The 20,998-nt window shown below is 37.9% G+C and overlaps 1 protein-coding gene across 1 annotated transcript in view; it reads left to right on the forward strand.

Annotated features, from left to right (window-relative positions):
- LOC150088798 (uncharacterized) overlaps positions 1 to 18,798 on the forward strand; it is an 85,039-nt gene extending 66,241 nt beyond the window's left edge. The window contains exons 11-14 of the mRNA XM_090369664.1: positions 5,665 to 5,730; positions 9,071 to 9,157; positions 14,857 to 14,940; positions 17,973 to 18,798. Of these exons, the coding sequence (XP_090225790.1) occupies positions 5,665 to 5,730; positions 9,071 to 9,157; positions 14,857 to 14,940; positions 17,973 to 18,772 (1,037 nt within the window). The 3' untranslated portion in view covers positions 18,773 to 18,798. The remainder of the gene's footprint in view (positions 1 to 5,664; positions 5,731 to 9,070; positions 9,158 to 14,856; positions 14,941 to 17,972) is intronic.
- The last annotated feature ends 2,200 nt before the right edge of the window (positions 18,799 to 20,998 follow it).

Below are 20,998 nucleotides of genomic sequence, written 5' to 3' on the forward strand. Positions count from 1 at the left end.
ATTACTATATTAGGAAAAGGATCTAACTATCATAAGAGATATAATGAAATCATCTCCCAGTTGAGTAAATATCCTCGGATGGATGGTTGCAATAGTACGTTGCAGTCTGACAGCAAGCAGCGGTAACCTCCATTAGAGGATATTTGATGGTTTTCTCACTTCCCACACTGCAGTTCCTCTTGGGTAAGAAGGGACACCTTGCTGATGGTACCTCGTAGAGGTCAATGCTCCAAAGTTGTAGATCTGAAGATTTTTAGTCAAGTTGAAAGCTAATCGAACCAGCTAAAGAGATGCCGATTACTCTGAAGTACTTTGGTGGTGTGTATCAATCAACATGGAGTTTTCATTGCGATTCCATCTACAATAGTCACAATTGGTGGATTGTTAAACGTTGAAGATTCCTTATAAGAATGAAGAGAAACATTCGAACACTGAAAGTAAATTATATTGTTGGAAATTCAATGCCATGAAGAAACTACAATGGAAGAATATGTTCAACAAAACAGTTTTATCAATGGCTCCACGATAAATTAAATCTATAAAGCATGGTGCATACGAGTATATTGTTTTAAGGGTGAACGTTGTTCAAATTTATTTAATTTAATATGGAATTTAATCAACCTGTATGAGAGTCTGCATCCAGAGCCTAACCATCGTCATCGGTTACTGCATTTCAATAGGGACATGGATCTGTTGGAACGGGTGTAAGGACCAACGCGATCAGTCAGGGGACACAAATGGTAGATGCTACCTTAAAATTTTGCATTAGACAATTTGGGAAAATAGACTGCATATTTTGAAGGATCAAATTGACCATCCTTCAAGCATATAGGACAATTTTCAATTGGATACTCCAACTGAAGATTCTCCTTGAGGATCAAATGCTTTAAAATTGATTGATTACTTCAATCTATGCATCAAGCTGTGATTCAACTGGCAGACTATTCTCTTCTACTCTCCTAGAGAAAGATATCAAGGGAGTTAGAGAAACCGCCGTGCAAACCCAGAAGGAACCACAGCATCTTGAAATTTCACACATTCCATTTATGCTGGTCATACTTTTCTTTATTCCTAAATTGATACATATTTTTCTGTCATCCGTAAAAATTAAACTATTATTATTAGAAATTTTTATAACTACTTTAGAAAATATTTACACTGCAAATCGGGCTTTCCTCTGGTGAGGGCCCCGGCCATGGTCAGTTTGGCCGTAGCGTTAACACGGCCCTGCAGCAGGTAGTTGATAGTTGGAACAAACTTCATCTGTTGTTATTGAAGTGGATAGTTTGAATAAATTCAACAAATTCACTTTTAGCTGATATTAATGGCTCTGGATGTATACTCATGAGTCAACACATTATGACCACCTAGCTAATAGCGTGATTGGCTGCTTTTCGCAGTGATAATTTCTGGGATCTCTGCTCTTGGTGCATTCCTCCCCTTATCTTCTGTTTTTAGCCCACTATTATCAAACCATAACCGACGAGCATTCACCGATAGATTCCTGCCTAAGCAAATGCTAACCTCACTCCAAGTGATCGATGATAATCTCCAAGAAGTGCTGGACAACAAGAAACGCAAAGCGGAAATTTGAATCTTCGCTACATTAAAAATTTAGAACTCCACGTTCCATCCAGCAACGCTTTTAACTGCCAGTAGTGACCACCATGGATGTGTTCTCTAGATGACAATTGCTGCCTGCTTCTGAGACCCCTGTCGACCACGCTCACGCTTGTTCAGCTGTGCCACCACAAGAGTATCTCAATGCTCATTTATATGTTGACGTATTACATAGAAAGGACAGAATTCATGGGATACTTGGTTCCTTGGAAACTCGACGCTGTCATCCCTCACGCTAGTGGACGAATCAAGCACTTGGCAGGTATATAGGTACACGGTAATCCGATGTCAGTAGAGATGAACGTCGTGAGTTAACCGACTTTGAGAGAGGGTTGATAGTGGGTGCCCGACACATGTGTCTGTCTATAGCGGAGGTGGTACAGAAATTGCACTATCCCCTTCGACAGTACCAACAGTCTATCGGGAATACGTAATTTCAGGAATAACATCTCATCGTGGACAGCACTCTGTGCGGAGAAAGGTGATGGATGAACATGGCCGTCGACGACTATCTCACATTGTTTCAGCCAACCGGAGAGCGACAGTGGCACAAAACACCGAGGGAGGTGCCAGAAACGTCTCCACCAAGACTATTAGGCGATTATTAGCCGCAACAGGTTATGGGACCTAGCAGAGTCCAATTGCTAACACCACAACACAGGACTCTACGCTTGAACTGGGCGAAAGAACATCGTCACTGGACCTTGGATGATTGGAGACGGGTCTCCTGCTCCTATGAGTACCGTTTGCAGTTATTTCGAGCGGACGGGTTCTGGCAGAAACGGCACGAAGCTATGCAGCCGTCATGTCAACAAGTAACTGTACAGGCAGGTGGACGGTCGGTAATGGTCTGGGACCTTTGGTACGTCTAGACACATCTCCGAACGGTCCGGGTTACTTGTCCATCCTTGCAGACCATCTGCATCCGTCCATGGTCATCGTGCACCCACAGCGCAATGGACTCTTCCAGCAGGACAATGCACCTCCTCAGAGTTTGTTTGTTCGTTATTTGGTTTTTAGGAGCATTAGCAACTAAGGCCGTATTGCTCCGGGCATATGCGGTGGTCATTCCCTGACCTTTTCGCATCCTCCGTATTTGGTGGTCACGGGCTCAAACCCCGGTCTAATCAAGAAGCGTGTGCTATGCACTGCTGCTCCTGCCCACCTGGCTACAGAGGCGCCCGCCTCCTCAGAACATAGTTCGAAGAGCATTCCGCAGATTTTACTACCATGGAATGACCTTTCTGTTCACTGGACACGAATGCTGTGGAGCATCTTTGGGATGCTGTGGAAAGGTCCGTTCGAACTTTGGATTCTCCAGCCAGCAATGCGGCGGAATTATGGACAGCGGTGCAGCAAGTATGGATGGAAATACCCGTGGAACGCATTCGTGAACTATTGGATTCAATGCCTCGCCATATGACTGCCCTTATCCGAATGAAGGTGGGCCTACCCGTTACCAGGTAGGTATCCCATGATTTCTGTCAGCTCAGTGATTTTATTAAATATGTATTTGTAGTTTTATTTGTACGTAAAGATGTATTTGTAAACCCCTGGCACCACCATGCTGGGATGAGATGAATTGTATATATCTTAAACTGCAGCTAAAGATTCTGTAACTGCTTTCACTCGTCATGTCTTCGACTCCAAGAGACCGCAGAAGGTGTCCCCAGGTATCTTCCATCAGAAGGACGTCCCGAAGTGCGTCAACGGACCGAGGCACTGGCTTCGATGGTGAATGCTGAATGCTGCGTTCCACCTCATCCCACATACGTTCAATGGAATTGAAGTCGGGGGTTTTGCCGGCTGTGGGAGCACACGAAATTCTTGGACCTGATGATCATGGTGACCCGTGTAGCCAGTACCATCTGGCTACATGGGTCGCCATGTAGGACAAAACTTAGTCCGAAAAAATGCGGAGGCAGGATCTGGCGATGAGAATGTGTTCAAAGGAATTGGGGAACCCCAGTGATGTCCATGGAAACTTTCCCAAACCATGATATCACTGCCGCCGGCTTGTTGTCGTCGAATCGCGCACTCTGGTTATATCTGATCACTTTCTCGCTGTCAAATACGCACCCATCCATCGGCATGATAAAGATGGTACCTTCGTTCATCAGATCAGGCGAATCTTCTTTAGTTATCCAATGGCCAGGAATGGTGTGCCTGTGTGCCCACTGCAGGCGGAGGTGTTCATAACGGTCAGTCAACAGGTCACCTACTCTGTAAACCTCTCTGCAAGAGTCTTCTGGGTGGTGTGCTCAGAAGCGCTTCTATGTGCGTCCTGTTTGCAGTCTGTCGTTAATCGAGGGATCGTGAGCCGTCTCTACCCCCGAATAGCATGTAACAATCGCTGTCCACCTCGACTGTGAACCAGTGGTCGTCTCCTCACCAGGGAGACCACCACCGGTTCACAGTCTGGTCAAGTCCTTCCCTTTCCCTATTTGCACGGGCTTCGTGCTGACGAACTAACGGATGCTACCCGTGCTGTCACTATATATGCTGCGCCGGTCGGTGACGTTACTTAGGCGCTGTGCACTCGTCGAGACAGGGGTGGTCATCATGTGTCGGTTCATGAGTATATGATATGCACACATACAAGCAAATTAGAATTGAAAAATGTTAATAATTTAGCATTTTTGATTGATGAAACCAATCTGAATGTCTTGTGGAATAATCCTTTGACATCTGGCATCATTCTTCTCCCTTAGGCTTCTTCATAGTGGAGGTGTCCTTTGTAACATTAAAATGGTTTCACCTACTTGTCATTCATTTGAAGATATCTGGTTTTGAATTCCTTTATAGATGAGGAAGTTCTAAAGGTTCCTGTTCAAGTGAATGCCTTGGAATCATTGGGATATTAAAAACGGGATATTAATCACTGGGTTTGTTATTTTTTTAAAATAAATTTTACCGGTTAATTAATTTTTAAGCCAAAACGGAATCATTATATCCTGCACAAATCATCCCAAAGGTGAATTCGGTATAATTCATTTGAGTACGTGCTGCAGGCTTTCGTTCTTTCCTTCTTTCTTTTAATCTAACCAAAACCCAATACCCCGTGTGGCCAACCTATCATCACATTACCAGCGAGAGGATATTACGGCTCAGAGTGATAAACAGCATGACCGGGGGATTAACCTTAGATCACGAGCGGCTCTCGAAATAAGTCCCAGAATTCTGTCTTCAGTTACAATGAGCCAGAAATGGTGCCAGTAATGGAAAAAGATACGTGCCAATAGCTCCTAGATGTTTACTAGGAGAGAAGATACATTTAAACCAATGGATGTGTTGTGTGGATGGAGTAAGAGGTAAGATTTGTTGTAAACCCGATGTAAATAAATCTGTTTATCGGTTCTAAAGTGTCTGATAATTGATTATGAAGGAAAAATAAATAAAATAACACACAATACGTGATTGATCGGAGAAAGAATCAATAAAAATGTCATATTCTGGTTGTCGCAGGAAATTTTTCTTTAACTTCGAAAGTTTTTCTCTCAAAATGATATTTCTACCTATCAATTTTAAGAAAGAAATGATATTTCCATTCGGAGTTTCCAAATGCTAATCTTCCAACTTCGTTTCCACTCGCGTGCATTGAACACTAGTTTGAACACCAATCTTTTTTACAAAATCACATTGCCTACTTTCTTTTTTTGTTTTCGGCCTCTTCTTAGCAGTGCTCGCGAACATGAAAAATTCGAGATTCGTCTTCGCAGCCACATTCTTCTGCAGTAAGACTTTAACGATGTTCAATCGATAAAAGTGAAAGATGAGAGTCACTTTATATCCAATTAGATGGTCGAGTATATCTACGATTTGCGACTTGAAGTAAGAGGAGAATGCATAACTTTGTAGCATCCTGTATTTTGTACTACATTGTCTGTGAAACCCCCCCCATCCCTACTTATCCCCTAAGGAATTCAGGGCCTGTGAAGGTCGGAAAGGTCAAATTTCGGTACATTTTTCTTGCTTTGATAACGCGAACAACCGAATATAATGCACCGATTTGAACTAGTGATTTCTTTCTTTTTTCTTTTACAGAGATCGATCCAAATATACCTACAAGAAAGCCACCAGTTGAACCCGATTATACAGTCTATGGGCAAGGTGAGGATATCTGAATTTTCTAATTAACTAAATTAATGTAAATTGCGGTAGTTTAATTGATTAATGAATCAATTACTTTAATCTACTCATTAAATTTAGTAAATTATAACTCAATTATAGTCAACAATTTGCCCTCTTTGTAAAATCTTTCTCTCTAGAAGAGAGCAAAAAGTTCTATAATCACTCCATAACGAGTTGCATTGGTGTTGGACTACTTCGGATAAACGAATCGACATTTTTAGAGTTTCATAAACAAGAATTTTTCTGTAATGGAATGAAAGGGATTATAAATGAACTATACGCATGATTACAGTGACTTTCTGTTTTTCAAAAGCAGACTAATAATAAAATAAAATAATTAAGATTCTTATCTGCATCGCATCCATAAAGGCGCCTTCCATTAGTTTTCCTTGCAGGTATGTGTGAGTTGGCGAACTTTTTTTATACCCATCGTGTACATGTATAATTTCATGTAAACTTCTTTTCAAAGTATCCATTAATTTAATGTTTAAGTTGTTATGTGCATTAGATTTCGAAAAAAAGAAACTGTTTTTCGAAATAAGCGAACAGAAACCTTAAGAAAGGGATTTACATTTTTCTGTATCGTGGTTGTCTATCTACTTATCTCTCAAGGTTTTCTATTTTCTTTTCATTTCTGCTTTTAAATAATTTCATATACCTTAGATGACTAACCACAAGGAACGACCACAAAATATTTATATTTGATGATATTGCTCACCTTAGTCGGCCACGTACAATCGATATATCGACCACTTTGCGAAACTAGCCTGTTGATGCCACCGTTTTTTTTTTTTTTTTCTTTTTCTGTTTTTGTGTTTCTCTAGTATTCCTTTAAATCCTATATCAAAAGGAAGCAAAAGTACAAACCACAAACCTAAATATTCTGATGACTATAATTCTAATTACCTGAACTAAGTAACTGCAAGAAGCAAAATTAAAAATACCACTCTAATAAATACTTATAATAATGAGTGTCTGGAAGAATTCTTTCATCATTTGTCTTCTTCTGAAGACAGTATACCTGGTTCATTTGAATATTCTTAAAAAATGCTTCATTGTACATTACTTATACCAGGTACACTTCTAGCCTTTCATTCAAGACAAATCCTGCTATTGTTAAAAGTTCGTTTTTAATAAGTAATTAAACAAGTATAATTCAATTATTTTTATGAAAAATATCTTATATTTTTAATTTAATGATGACTAATGGAATTGTTTTTATTTTATTAAGTTTATTAAATAATAAATAAGAATATATTCAAACACCCTTTATTTTTTGTAAGACCATGTATAAGTGGAAGTATATTAGTTTACTAGTGACTGTATTATTGTACTCTTTGTATTCCTGATCTATTTGAATATTGTTTAAAAAGATTAATTGTACTTGGTACACATCTATCTTTTCTTTCAAGACAAATCCTTGTATTGTTTTCAAGTTTAATTAATTAAATCAATATAATTCGATTATTTTTACGCAATTTTTTTATATTTTATAATAACAGAACAAACTTTTATTTTATTAAGTTTATTAATTAATAAATAAAATATATTCAGATACCATTTATTTTTTGTAAGACCGTCTATAAGCAGAAGTATACTAGCTTAGTTTTGATTGTACTTTGTACACTTTATATTCCTGATTCATTTGAATATCGTTAAAAATACTTCATTGTACAGTACTGTTCTGGTTTACACATTTAGCCTTCTTTACTTAAAGACAAACCCGCTACTGTTTTCTACTGTTTTAAAATTCGTTTTTAATAAGTAATTTAACTTGCATAATTCGATTGTCTTATAAAAAAACCTCTTAAATTTGTAATTTAACCATGAATAATGGAATAAACGTTTATTTTATTAAGTTTATTAAATAATAAATAAAATATATTTAGACACCATTTATTTCTTGTAATACGTTCTGTAAGTGGAAGTATATTAGTTTAGTAATGATTGCATTTTGTACACTTACAGGGCAGAATATTAGAAACTGTTTACAGTTGGTGTTAACAGATAATTAAATATATGGTATACAAATGTAAGTTGTGACGTAATATGGTACAAGTTCCTTAGTATCAAATGCTGCCCAATTCACCAGATCCGAATCAAGTTGAGAATTGGAATAAGTTGCATGGGAAGTGGGATTCATGCCACGATGTTTATGGCTGTAATTTGTGCATAAAGTGATCTTTATAGATATTGAATTGAACAAAAGTTTCTATTTATTTGGCCAGTGAGTGTATTAAACAAAAAAGAAATGCAAAGTTGATCCTTCAGAATTAAATATCTCACACCAGTACTGCTTAAGTCTTCTTATTGATATCATAAACTGTACCTAAATAATTAAGTAGAGTGTAAGATTTAATTTTTGCCAAAAAAGATCCTATTAAAAGTAAACTATTCAGGAACGGAGCAGGTTGTTTAGACTGGGTTTCTAAGGGCATTTTATTTTCGGATCATAGAATAATGTGCAAAGCTGGGACTCGGGTGATAAACAGAAATTATAAATAAACACGTAAGAGGAAAAATTTAAATTGCAGATTTGCGAGCTTGGATTGTCTTCAATTGATAGTCAGGCGGTTATCATTTTAAGATGAAGAATTCTCCGGATGAATGAAGATGAACAAGACGCACCATTCCTTTTATAAAGAAGTAATTCTCCGGAAGCTTCAAACTGATAACTCCAGGTGGAAATCGATTAGGTAGAAAACGAACGTGATATTTACTGCAACAGCTTGCGAGATCTTATCGGTCTGGTCATTGAGCAATCCACGTATAATGTGCACACTTTTCTTCTTTCCTTGCTGGAAATGAAGCAGTGGATACGCTTTAACCTTCTCTGTTCATATTATAAACAAGTGATATCGCAGCCACGTGAGATTATTCAGGTAGAAAAAGCTTTATTTTGATGAATTTCCTCCATTTAATATACTTTTGAGATTATTCGCTGTTATGCTCTTCATCAAGTACTCACTATCAGAATTGATTATCGTTTAACATCGCATATTGTATAAAATAATCTCCTCTTAACTCCACTGGCACTGTTGCCATGACAACCAACAGATATCTAAATGATGCATTTGGTAAATACGCTGTTAATCATCAGAATGTGAACAATTATGGTTACCAACTTCCAAGATTTGTTTTTCTAATAAAAGCCAATGAATTAATTAAGGTCCGAGCACTTTTCGTGTAAAAATAACAAAGCTATTTATTATTATATATGGTAGGAGTTTACTAATTGAATATAATGTAAAACAATCCCTTTAATATAGACAATTTTTTTACTTAATTGCTGCGCTCCATTATTTGTTTTATTTTTCAGGACCTCCACCACGAATTGTAGAGACAACTGTGTGCGATCCTTGCCCGAAATGCGAAACACCCCCACCATGCCTGCCAACGGGAGAAGGTGAGTAAGAAAGGAATAGGAGCGTAATACTAATGGACCATAGGAATGTTTCCTTCCTGTGAAGTTTGTAAATAACAGTAGTATTGTTCTCCTATATTCAGTATACTATAAATATTTTATTAAAAAATTATAAATTAAATTTAAGTTTAAAAAATTTAAACTTATTAGTTAATATTTTAAATATATTAATTAATAAACAGAAGTTTATTAATAAACCTTTTTCTTTATTTCTATTCTAATGTTTAAAAGAAGACTGATAGGTAGTTATTGTAAAAAAATAGTTTTTTTTGGAAACTTTCTGATTAAAAATCAGGAAGTTTTTTCACCAGTAAAAGTAAGTTTACCAATATTTTTTGTATTTTACTTTTTTTTTTGTTTTTACTAAACACCTCGTATAAGACTATTGATGTTTATGGAATACCTGGGACTGAATATGGATATAGAAGAATGAAAAATAAAAAATAAACATATACACTGACTTACCATTAATAATGGATGCTCGTCCACATGACGTCCTACCTAAGCACCACTTGTCAAACGTAACTGTAGACATGTTTTATAATAAGATGCCACATACGCTATCGGTCTGTGTGTGTCACATTTCAACGGCATTGAAGATCCCTATGTCCATTTGGTGATGAGATCTGCAAATGGAAGCGGACTGCTCCCGAACCATCACGAAACTTCCAGAGACCCACCGAAGTCGACGGAAAATGACAGGAGAGCCCTACAAAGAATAGTCTGCCCAGAACTCAGGTCAACGTTGTCGCAGCACACTGATCTTCATGAGATCATTGGGACACGTGTCGATACCAGTAGAGTACACAGGACGCTGCACGATATGGGCTACCACTGTCGTCCAGCTGGCCACAAGTCACGTCTGATGCCAGACACCGTCTAGCTTGGTGTAATGATCACCGTTCGTGTAATGTCGACCAATGGAAGGTTGTCATTTGGAGTGACGTGTCACAGTACATCGTCTGACACTCTGACGGGCGTGCTTGGGTGCAGATGTCCTGAGAAAGCTACCTGCCAGACTGTATCGTGCTGACTATGAAGTTTGGCGTAGGCAGGTCAGGGGCTAAGACCAAGAAGAAAAGATAATCTATCCTAAACCCAACAAACATGCACTTAGTGGGAAAATAAAAGATTTATAACTTAACCAAAGCGATTTCTCCATTGATCGCTACTGGCATAATCGTATTTTTTATTATATCAAACCCACCTACATAAAGGTAGTTAAGCATATTTTTAATTGGGCATGGTTGATAATTTTAAAAGATATAATAATTGTAGTTATATAATGTTCATAAACTATAGTTACATTAACTTTTAGACATTATTTTTCCCATAAATGACCTGTGAAATATGGACATTATGTTTGTAAAAGGAGTAATGATGATATATTGCTAATAAATGAAATATTGTCTAATAGTTTTTATAAAGCATTTGAGAAATTAAATTTAAATTTGTTCTTATCAATTATTATCTAATACCTTAAAAATGAAAGCAAGATCTTCATAAACCTTGCTTTCGTTTTTCCTCGTTTAAAATAGGCTGCAAAGTTAGCAAAGGCGATATTTTGTAATGTCATGGATAATGCGTCGATGTAATTTCCTCAAATGGCTTTGGGCAATAATTTGTTCCAGAAAATGGAAATTGAAGGAATAATTGAGGAAGGCGAAAAGTTGGTTATGTGAGTTTGAAGTTGGACTGTAAAAGATGTTGACTGGTTGTTACACGTGTTCGAACAACTGGTTTGGAAGAGAGAACAGGAATTGTAGAAGCTAATTCAGAACAGCAGTGTCCATGGAAGTATTTGTAGAAAAACCATGCAGAAGAAACAGAAAGAATGAGAGACAGTGGAGAGACTTTGTTAGAGACGAGTCATTAACCTAACTTCTGTTTTTGGAATGGAATCTAGAAGTATGAGAGAGGTTTTGGGGGCACCGCCCAAGATGTGGGAACAATATTCCATGGTAAAGTGGATTTAAAATTTGTACAGAGTGAACAGCTGTTTAGAAGAAAAGTAATATCGAAGGTTTTTTAGATTCAGAGGAAGCAATATTTGTGATGTGCTTGTGCCAAGAGAGATTAGAAGTCAGGGTAATCCCTAATAGAGATATACATGATCTTGTCTAGAAATCTGAGCGTCGTCGAAGATAAGTAGGAGCAGAAGAATCCTCTTTGTGAGATATAAGACAGGACTGGGTTTGAAGAAGCAAACAGGAATATGGAATGCAGTGTGCTATCATCAACAAAAGTATGGCGAGAATTTCCAGCCAATGGAAGAAGGTCATAAATATACGAGAGGAAAACAGTGGGAGGGAAAAAAAACTGAACCTTGGGGAACACCCAGCATTAGTGAAGAAGTTAGAAGAAAAAGAGCCATCTACCATCACTAGCAGTGAGCGATCAGAGAGGAAACCGAATACTCAATTACAATAAAAAAACTTGGCAACCTATAAGATGGAAGCTTATTTAGAAGAAATTTATGCCAAACACGATCGAAAGCTATTGAAGTGTCAGGAACGACTGGTTGATGTTCGCCAAACTTCTTCATTGAGTTTGTCCATAAATGGGTAACGTAAGCCAGAATATCACCAGTGGATCGACACTGATGGAATCCATACTGGCGATCGTTGATCAGACGGAAGGTTTCTAGGTAGTTTAAGAGTTGGCGGTTAATAGATTTCTCCATTACTTTGGAAAGGGTACAAGTAATTTCAACGGGAAGATAATTGGGTGGGAGGGATTTGTCACCCTTTTTAGGAACTGGCTGCATATGAGAAAATATCCAAGCAGAAGGAAAAACATCTTTGGAATAAGAAAGTGAAAAACAGCAACACAAACAGGAGTAAGTTCAGGAGTACAGGTTTTAAAACAAGTGGGGAAATATCATCAGGACTTGGAGCTTTCTGAGCATCAAGATTGTTCAAAATCCCTTTGACGGAAGACCACAGGAGGCACTGAATGGAGTGTACTGGGAATGGTGAGAGGTGTTTTATCAAGATCATCAATATACGAGTTGAAGAAAGGGAGGGTGCTAGCAGGTCAGTTTTATCTTTAGCTGAAGTGGCAATAGAACCATTCGTTTTGAGAGAAGAGGAAGTAGAGAGGGGCAAAACTTGTTGCCAATAGCTTTGGCAAGATTCCAGAATGCTCAACGATCACTGGGATAGCAGTTTTTAATAAGTCCAAATCTAGTTTGGACTTATTAAAAACTGCTTTGCAATTGTTGCGAGCTTTGGTGTAGGCAGAAAATGAACCTGGAGATTTGGATGCAAGCCAGTTACGATATGCAACTTTCATCTCTTGAATAGCCTTAGCACATTTATCGGAAAACCATGGTTTAAATAAAGATGAGATTTTATGGTGGAGTGTACAATAAAGGATTTCATCTCTACAAGAATAATTTCGCTGACACGATCTGAGTAAACGTTGACATCAGAAGTTTTGAAACAGTAATCCGACCAATTAAAAGAAATCTCACAGATCATCACATTTTGCATTCTTGTAAAGCCAAACAACACAAGGTTGAGAATGGCCAGGAGAGAAAGCTCCGTTGGAAAGGAGATCACCAATTATGATCTGAGGTGCTTAAATGGTTCCTCACGTCGACCGTGTAATTGGAAGGGCTGTTTGTGAGAAAAAGATCAAGCGTGTTGACTGTGTGGTTAGGATTGTCTGGTATTCTGGTAGGTAGATGAATAATCTGTGGAGGTTATAAGTAATTACAAAAACCTCAGCTTTTCGACCAGCTGGGTCCGTGTGAGTAGAAAACGGAAGTCAGCTGGAGTTGTGAACATTAAAATCACCAAGGAAAATTACCTCACTGTTAGGAAAGTTGGACTGGAGAAAGTCAAGTTGCAACGAGAGGAAGTCAGAGAGGTTCAAATGATTAGTGGAGTTGGAAGAACAGTAGAGACAACAGATGAATTTGACACAATGAGGTAGAGAGATTTTAAGCCAGAGAAGATCGAAAAGAGATTTCAAATTACTAAGTCTCTGTCAGGGAATAACAAAGCGGATATGCATAAGTACCACCTTTTAAACGAAAGGAATCATACGGGGAATAATTAGGACAGCTGAGATGGGACTCTGTTAGAAAAAGGACGTGGTGGTTGACAGACTCTCAGTGGAATTGAACTTCATTGAGATTGGACCTGAGACCACGTATATTTGGAAAATGAATGAGGAAGAGTTTGGGAGGTTAAGATATTTTCGCAGATAAGTTTGTTCTTTTTGTCAATTCATGTTGTATTCAGTAGTAACAAAACGTGGTCTCGACAATGCACCCTACATATACACTACTCAGACTCTCTCCAGTTATTATTTGGAAGAGTAGAGGCAACGAGACTATACACTAACTGATCCGAAAGCCTCATAGAGAGTTACCAATAGATTCGGTGCGGTGGACAATTTAGCTGTCAGCCTGCAAACCCCATTTTAGAGCTGTACCCTCGAAATGTAAGGAAGATTGGATCTCGCCAAGATGTCCATCATAACCTCAAAGACATCAGTCTTACTACATGTTGGAATAGATGGAGGGTTGCCGAAGGTTTACTCTGGAGACTAAACATGGATTTTACACGGGGAGGGCTTCAAGTCTCCATTAAGAAAAATGGTGGTATTGCATCGGTTGATGAGGATCATCTACCAGTTGCTACCTAACTAGGTAGCAGATGGTAGATGATCTGCTAATGATGGTAGATGATCGTAAAGAGTCAGCTGCTACCTAGTTAGATACCAGATGACTCATTACGTCAAACCTTTAACTGCGCGTCTTTAGCTGATCATATTTTTTCCAATTATATTGCTGACAGTTTCTCAAAATATAATAATTGTGGTTATGTATGTTCATCAACTATAACTACGTTGACATTAACTTTTAAACGTCGTTTTTCCCATTAAAGACCCATGAAGTATGGCCAACTATGTTTGTACAAGGAGCAACAATCTACCGCTAATAAATGGAATGCTATCACGTAAAATTTAGGAAGGGTGTGCTGACCTACTCAATCTAAATTAAGGTAATACTCGTTCTTTGATGTTGGCAGTGTTCATTCTGCCAAAAATGACTTTCATCCTTGTGGTAGTGGCGTGCCATTCACCAGAGATCACGCAAATATATTTATCTGGCGAGGCATGTGATAGTGGAAGACATTTAACGATCCATCCATCGTGACGTGTTTTTGGAATTAGAACTGCTTTTCCTTTTGTGACCCTCCCATGTTTGATAATTTTGTAATATTCTTTTAACAAGATTGGGAGGGAATATGGCCGAAACCACGTGACATACTGCAATACACGAAGAAAGAACAATTATTTATTTATTTTCTGATTTCAACGGTCTCTGGTATGGACAAAGAATTGTAACAGTTTTTATCATAAATATTAAAATGAGTTGGCGTGTTTTATGACTGTTTCCACTTTACTAAGCGTGAGCAAAGAGAAATGGCTCGCCTAATTATATCTTCGTTCTTCTCCTGTGTTATTATTGGCGCTGTGAACGTGGATTATCCCTTGTTTTTGGATCACTGATAATTACTCGAGTCCTTGTGAGCTCATGCAAGAAAATGATGGTCATAAAAGCTCGTTACAGAAATCATTACCCATTGAGACAATGCAGAAATTAGAGATAATTAAAAATAATAACTTCACTGTGAGCTTATACATTTTCTTTATTTTTTTACTAGTTGGAAAACCCGATATTTCTCACGTTATTAGTGTGACGGTTCGGAATAATACACTTCTACCTCCTCCTTTGCCGAGAACCAACAGTAAGTTATTTTTTTTCTTTTTCTGATAACAAATTTAAATCTTTCAGTGTGTGTCTTGCTATATCAATACCTTTTTTTAAATTTAAGGTGGCTTTTCTTTCAGTTAAGTTGAAGTGGATTTATTTTTGTATACACACTCTTTTCCAATTGCGTTTCCAATCAAAGCACATAGGAGAAGTGGACAAACGTTCTGGGCATATAAAATGTATTAATTAATTATAGAATAGATTATTTTGATAGCTTAATGTCTTAATAAAATAACAAGAAAGAATTGTATGTGTAGTTTCCAAAATCAAATGTTTTATATTGGTAGGTGGAAGAAGGAAGAATTTCTAGCAAATCGAACATCGCCCACTAATCAAATTTTTATCCGAAGAGGGTAGAAATGCTGAGGGTACTACTTGTTCGTGACATCGACTGAATTCTTTAAATTTTTTCGTAGTGAACAACACAGTTTGTGCTAGACAGATCAGCTCCAATTAACTTTCTTTATTTTGCCCTTTGTAACACACTACTGAATATAATCTGTTACTTGACACAATACCTTTAGTCCTCTCTTGATTGGATACCGTTCCTATTGGTTTCCTTTTACGTAAACTGTCAAATTATAACATCAGGATTCAACTCTTGATTTGTCGGCATACCTTTAACTGTCCATATCTTTCAGTATGCGCCAGTGGTGTAATTTCCTACCCCTTTTAATTAAACATGGGTGTTCCTCACGGTTCTTCCTTCGGTCCATTCTCGTATAGGCTCTCGTGGGTAGCACAGTTGATGGAATTGTCGTCCTCTCAACACCAGGTGGAAAAGACCCGAGTTCGAATTCCATCGATGACAGGAGGAATTTTTATGGGTCTCTTTCAAAACGTGGCTGAGTTGGCCGGTCTGAGGGGAGGGTAGCATGTTTTTTTCTCCCGGAAGCTCCTTAAACTGATCAGAAAATCGACCTCAGAACACAAGCAATTTACAGACAATATAAACGGAGCAACATGGCGTTAGTCGCCGATGTACCCAAAACCTAACAACAACCAACCTCTCGTATATCATTATTTTTGGATGATATGTCCATGGACTGGAAGCATCTTCAGGTATTACTGGTGTGCAAAATTTATGGACCAGTCAGGTTTTCACCTGTAGCTTCTCATAGGAGTGGCCTGGATATGGGAAAAGCATACCAAAGGAACCTCGTGATGTACAGAAATGATGAAGGAAACAAAAAGGTACAGAGGGACTGGTAACATAGCACTGGCTGCTATGATACAGATGCATCACTGCCAAAGATGGAACAAAAGAAAGACGTGGTCCTCAGTAGGAGATATGGCCAGCCCTAATGTCAATGCAGGCTTTGCACCGCCTGTCCATACTTAGAACACTATTGTTGATAAATTCTTGCGGTAACATCGTCCATTCCTCTGTCAGCGCCATCTTCAGCTGGTGAACATTTTCTGGTGGGTGTGGACGTGCCGCTAGGCTTCCACAGAGCGTCCCATATGTGTTCGATGGGATTTAGATCGTAGAACGGGCAGGCCAATCCATATGAACAATGTCCTCAATTTCCAAAAGCATATCAACAGCTGCAGTGCGATGGGGTGTGGCGTTATCATCCATAAACACGAACTCGGGGGCAAAGGCACCTTGGAACAGACGCACATGGGGAAGGATTACTTCAGCACAGTAGCGTTCACTGGTAATAGTACAGCCTTCAAGTATCTGGAGGTGTGTACTTCCATCCAAGATAACGCCTCCCCAGACGAGAACACCTCGATCTCCATATCAACCCCTTTCAGTGATGTTTGCGGGGTGACACCGTGTGCCAACATCTCGCCAGAATCGCTGCTAAGACTGAATCTACTCTCATCAGTAAAGAGTACCTTAAGTAAAGATTTTGTGGTTGTAACCTTTAGAAATAGTGTTGGTCCTTAAGTTTTGCACACCAGTGTACTAATAACTTATGTTAACGACATTAAAATTTTCTCCCCAGTGGAGCGTAACCGGGAAAATGCTAACTCATATCCTTAAGCAGTTAATACTTAAGCTTGATCGAACCATTAAGCAGTTAACCTAAAACGTGATCCAACCCTTAAGCAGTTAACGTAAAATCTGATCCATCCTTAAGTTGTGTTAATCCTTAAGCTTAATCCAACCCTTAATAAATTAATCTTTACGTGTAATCCAATCTGTAAGCAGTTAATCCTTAATCCAATACTTAGGCAGTTAAACCTTAATCAAATCTTTAAGCAGTTAAATCTTATATCTTCCTTAAGCTGATCATCATATAAATTAATAAATTAATTTTCTCCTTCACGTCATATTTAAACTGATATTTTTTGTCCGTAAATTTGCATTTTCATTAAATGTTCTATTAATGTTCTTTTATTAGCTTTGTATGACAATATATACAGTTTGCCCACTGTGTTTATGAAGAGACTTCTCTTTGTATTTAGTATATTATTACTTGCGGAGGGGGTCGGATTTTCCCAGTGAATTATTTACATGCAGATGCGCCCACACACACTTTTACAGACACGAAGTACACATATATGAACGGATATGAACTACACACTCCGGTACCAACCCGGGTCTTGCCACTCAATTTTAATTTAATTTGAACGCAACTTTTATAAAATCGTCCTTGATGAACTTTCAGTAGAAAAAAAAAGATGAACGTGCTTTAACTTACTTCCTGATGATCCTTTACACTGAAATCAATTTACACGAAAGCCCCTTAAAATCAGTAGATAGATAATGATATGGGTATTTTAAAATATATTATTTATTTAATGAAATGAATATTAAAATGTAAATAAATTTTTGAATTATTGAGTATTACCATGCAAAGTGAAGTTACTTCCTGGTAGGTTCCAATGCAAATTTAAGAGTAAACGAGTTTTCATTATGGTTCATAACGAGTTGTCTCGGTACTGAACCATATAAACAGCGAAATAGGATTAAATAACACTGTCTGACAATCCAAAAGAAAAGAAAAAAAAAAAACATTTTATAATATTTAAAATATTATTTCTCTCTTTCAGATTGTCTGGTAGAACAAATTGGCAAGCCCGTTTTCCAACGCTATTCGAAAGAAGATATTGGCGCGTGGATGCAAGACGCATTACCCAGTGCAGAAAACGAAAAGAAATATTACGCTACCCTGAGCTCAGACACTAGTCATTTATACGAGTTTTCCAACAAGGATGACTTCAGAAAGGACCAATCCGCCTTCAGGCACGACCTTCATTACCACTTCACCGGAAATGGTCACGTGATTTACAACGGTAGTTTTTATTTCCACCAGGAAAGAACCAACGAAGTCGTACGCTTCGACATCGCCAACAACCTCACAAAAGCCGAGCATATATCGGACGCAGCGTTCAAAGGTGATCAATACTTGTATTCCACCAAATATAGTTACATGGATCTGTGTGCGGATGAAAATGGCCTATGGGTCATTTATTCGAGTACCATGTCCAATAACACCATGGTGAGGAAGCTACACCCTTACAGCCTGGCTACAGAGTACATATGGAACATTACTCTCAACCATCATAATGTTGGGGACATGTTTATAGCATGCGGAGTTTTGTACGCGGTTAATAGTGTTACTGTAGCAACCACACAAATAGTGTTTGCCTTCGATCTATACCAGAACAAACCACTCGATGTAAATATCGATTTCTCAAATCCTTTTAAATATAACACGATGATAAGTTACAATCCTAAGACTAGACTAATTTGTACTTGGGACAGGGGGAACCAATTAATTTATCCTGTTCTTTGGGGTACAATCGATATTGGTCAATCAGACACCGATGGCGGCGCTAGGCAATCCTAAAAAAGAAAGAAAGAAAGAAAGAAAGAAATGAAAAATAATCACAAAATAAAGACGTTTGCCTTCTGGAAATTAATATTTTAATTACATCTAGAGGTAAATTCGTCATTGACCACTCGTACTGATCTATGATACATATCGGATAGAAAAATATTTACTTTCTTAAAAGATTAATCTCTACAGATTCTCTTCCACAGTGAAAGGCAAATGAACTATTTATGTACAGTTAGCCTGTTGTACAAGTTCTCACATGTCACGTGACGTGACAGTTTAACAGTTTCTGGAACTGTTTGCATGTAACAGTTCTTTAAAGGGATCTAGTGGTAGCATTTTCGAAAGGAGTTTAATATTTTAAAGAAAAATATATATGAGGAAAGTTTTCGTATGTCCATAATAATGCAAAGTTAAATTGCCTCTGAAAATAATTGACCAGTATGTGCTACATGGACCAATTAATTGTGGTAAAATTGATTTGCAGTTCGTATTTATAGACAGAAAGAGGACATGAGAGACAGAACATTGTTTATAAGATATTAACAGTTTAATATTATACGGGAAAATAAATATCATATCATTTATAATGAATAATATATGATTGTTTTTAAAGAATAAAAAGAAAAATCGACTTTTATTAATACACCAGTTAAAAGTCAATATGATTTATTCGACTGATAAAAACTGTGATTTATCGAACATTGAATTACATCAAATCCAAATTAAAGAATTCAAAATGTCAAAAATTTTAAATTTCTCTTTTATTGATTGCTAAATATTCAGTGAATGAATTGCTGCTAATTAAGCACAGATGGAAGTAATAGAAAGAGAATATTTTTAATATGCGATCGCGTCAGATTACGTACAGTTAATTACGTGCAGGGTCTCCATGGTAACGGGACTCACATATCTTTCTGTAGTGCCTTTTGAATGTTGGTGACTCCTCATTTAGAGAACTTTTAAGTGTGTGCGTGTGCGTGCGTGAGTGCGTGTAACTTATTCACATCTTTGTATACGTCTCATGTGTTGTTTACGTAGCCATGGAAATAAAAAAAAAAAATAAATAAAAAAAATCTGAGTTTCATTTACATATGACTAATCTTTTGTACGTTGTAACTTATGGCTAATTTCTTTCAATAAAAATTCATTTTTGAAATAATGGCGCTTGTTTGTGATTTATAAAATTGTTTTTTAGGAGTGATAGGTAATATGATTACTGTCTTCATTCTAATAAATATGTCTTTTTTTTTGGTGAAGACATTTTCTCCAATCTACGATTTCTTTCCCATCTATGAGATGACAAGTCTGGTGAATTGTATTTCGTAGTGGCTTCTTGGGCAGGGAACAGAAGAAAGGAGGGAATTAGTCACAGCTGTGGAAGATGTCCTTTGATCACTGTTACCTAGCAGCAAAAAAGAGAGCCCTCAAAGTGTTTTTTTGTCTAACAAAAACAGCCCATGTGTTCCAGGCGTAGTAAGAGAACACACAGGAGCTTATACTTTGTGCGAGAGATAAAAAGATGATCACGTGGTGATTTATGCAGGTATAAAAACGTCATAACATTACTCAAACTAGTGCACATGGGTTAGTTCATATGTTACTATCGACAGAAGTATTGGAAGAAACATATTCAATTCCATGAATCACCATATTGAACACGCTATACACTGAGTGGACAAAAATAATGGGATGCCTACGCCTGGATTGAATCCAGGCATAGTTCACGAAAACGTGCCACATGTAGTTCCATCCAAGCATGCTGCACCGCTGTCCATAATTCCTTCTCATTCCTGGGTGGAGGATCCAAAGCTCGAACGAACCTTTAAATAACATCCCAAACATGCTCCACAGGGTTCATGTCCAGTAAACGGGAAAGTCATTCCATGGTGGTAAAATCTGCGGAATGCTCTTCGAACCATGTTCTAGTTATCACGGCTCTGTGGGGAGGGGAGGCACATTGTCCTGCTGGAAGAGTTGCCCTATGGGTGCACGATGGCTATGAGATGTGTCTAAACGTACCAGAGGTCCCAACGTGTGCCAGTTGAACACGCCCCAGACTATTACCGACAGTCCGCCTGCCTGAACATTTCTTTGTTGATATGACGGATACATAGCTGAATGCGATTTCCTCCAGATACGCACCCTCATGTCCTCTCGAAATAACTGAAAACGGGACTCATCGGACCAGGAGACCCGTCTCTAATCATCCAAGGTCCAGTGCCGATGTTCTTCGCC

This window comes from Mastigoproctus giganteus, chromosome 3 (genome assembly GCF_048544385.1).
Source record: "Mastigoproctus giganteus isolate SK-2022 chromosome 3, ASM4854438v1, whole genome shotgun sequence".
Classification (NCBI taxonomy): Eukaryota; Metazoa; Arthropoda; class Arachnida; order Uropygi; family Thelyphonidae; genus Mastigoproctus; species Mastigoproctus giganteus.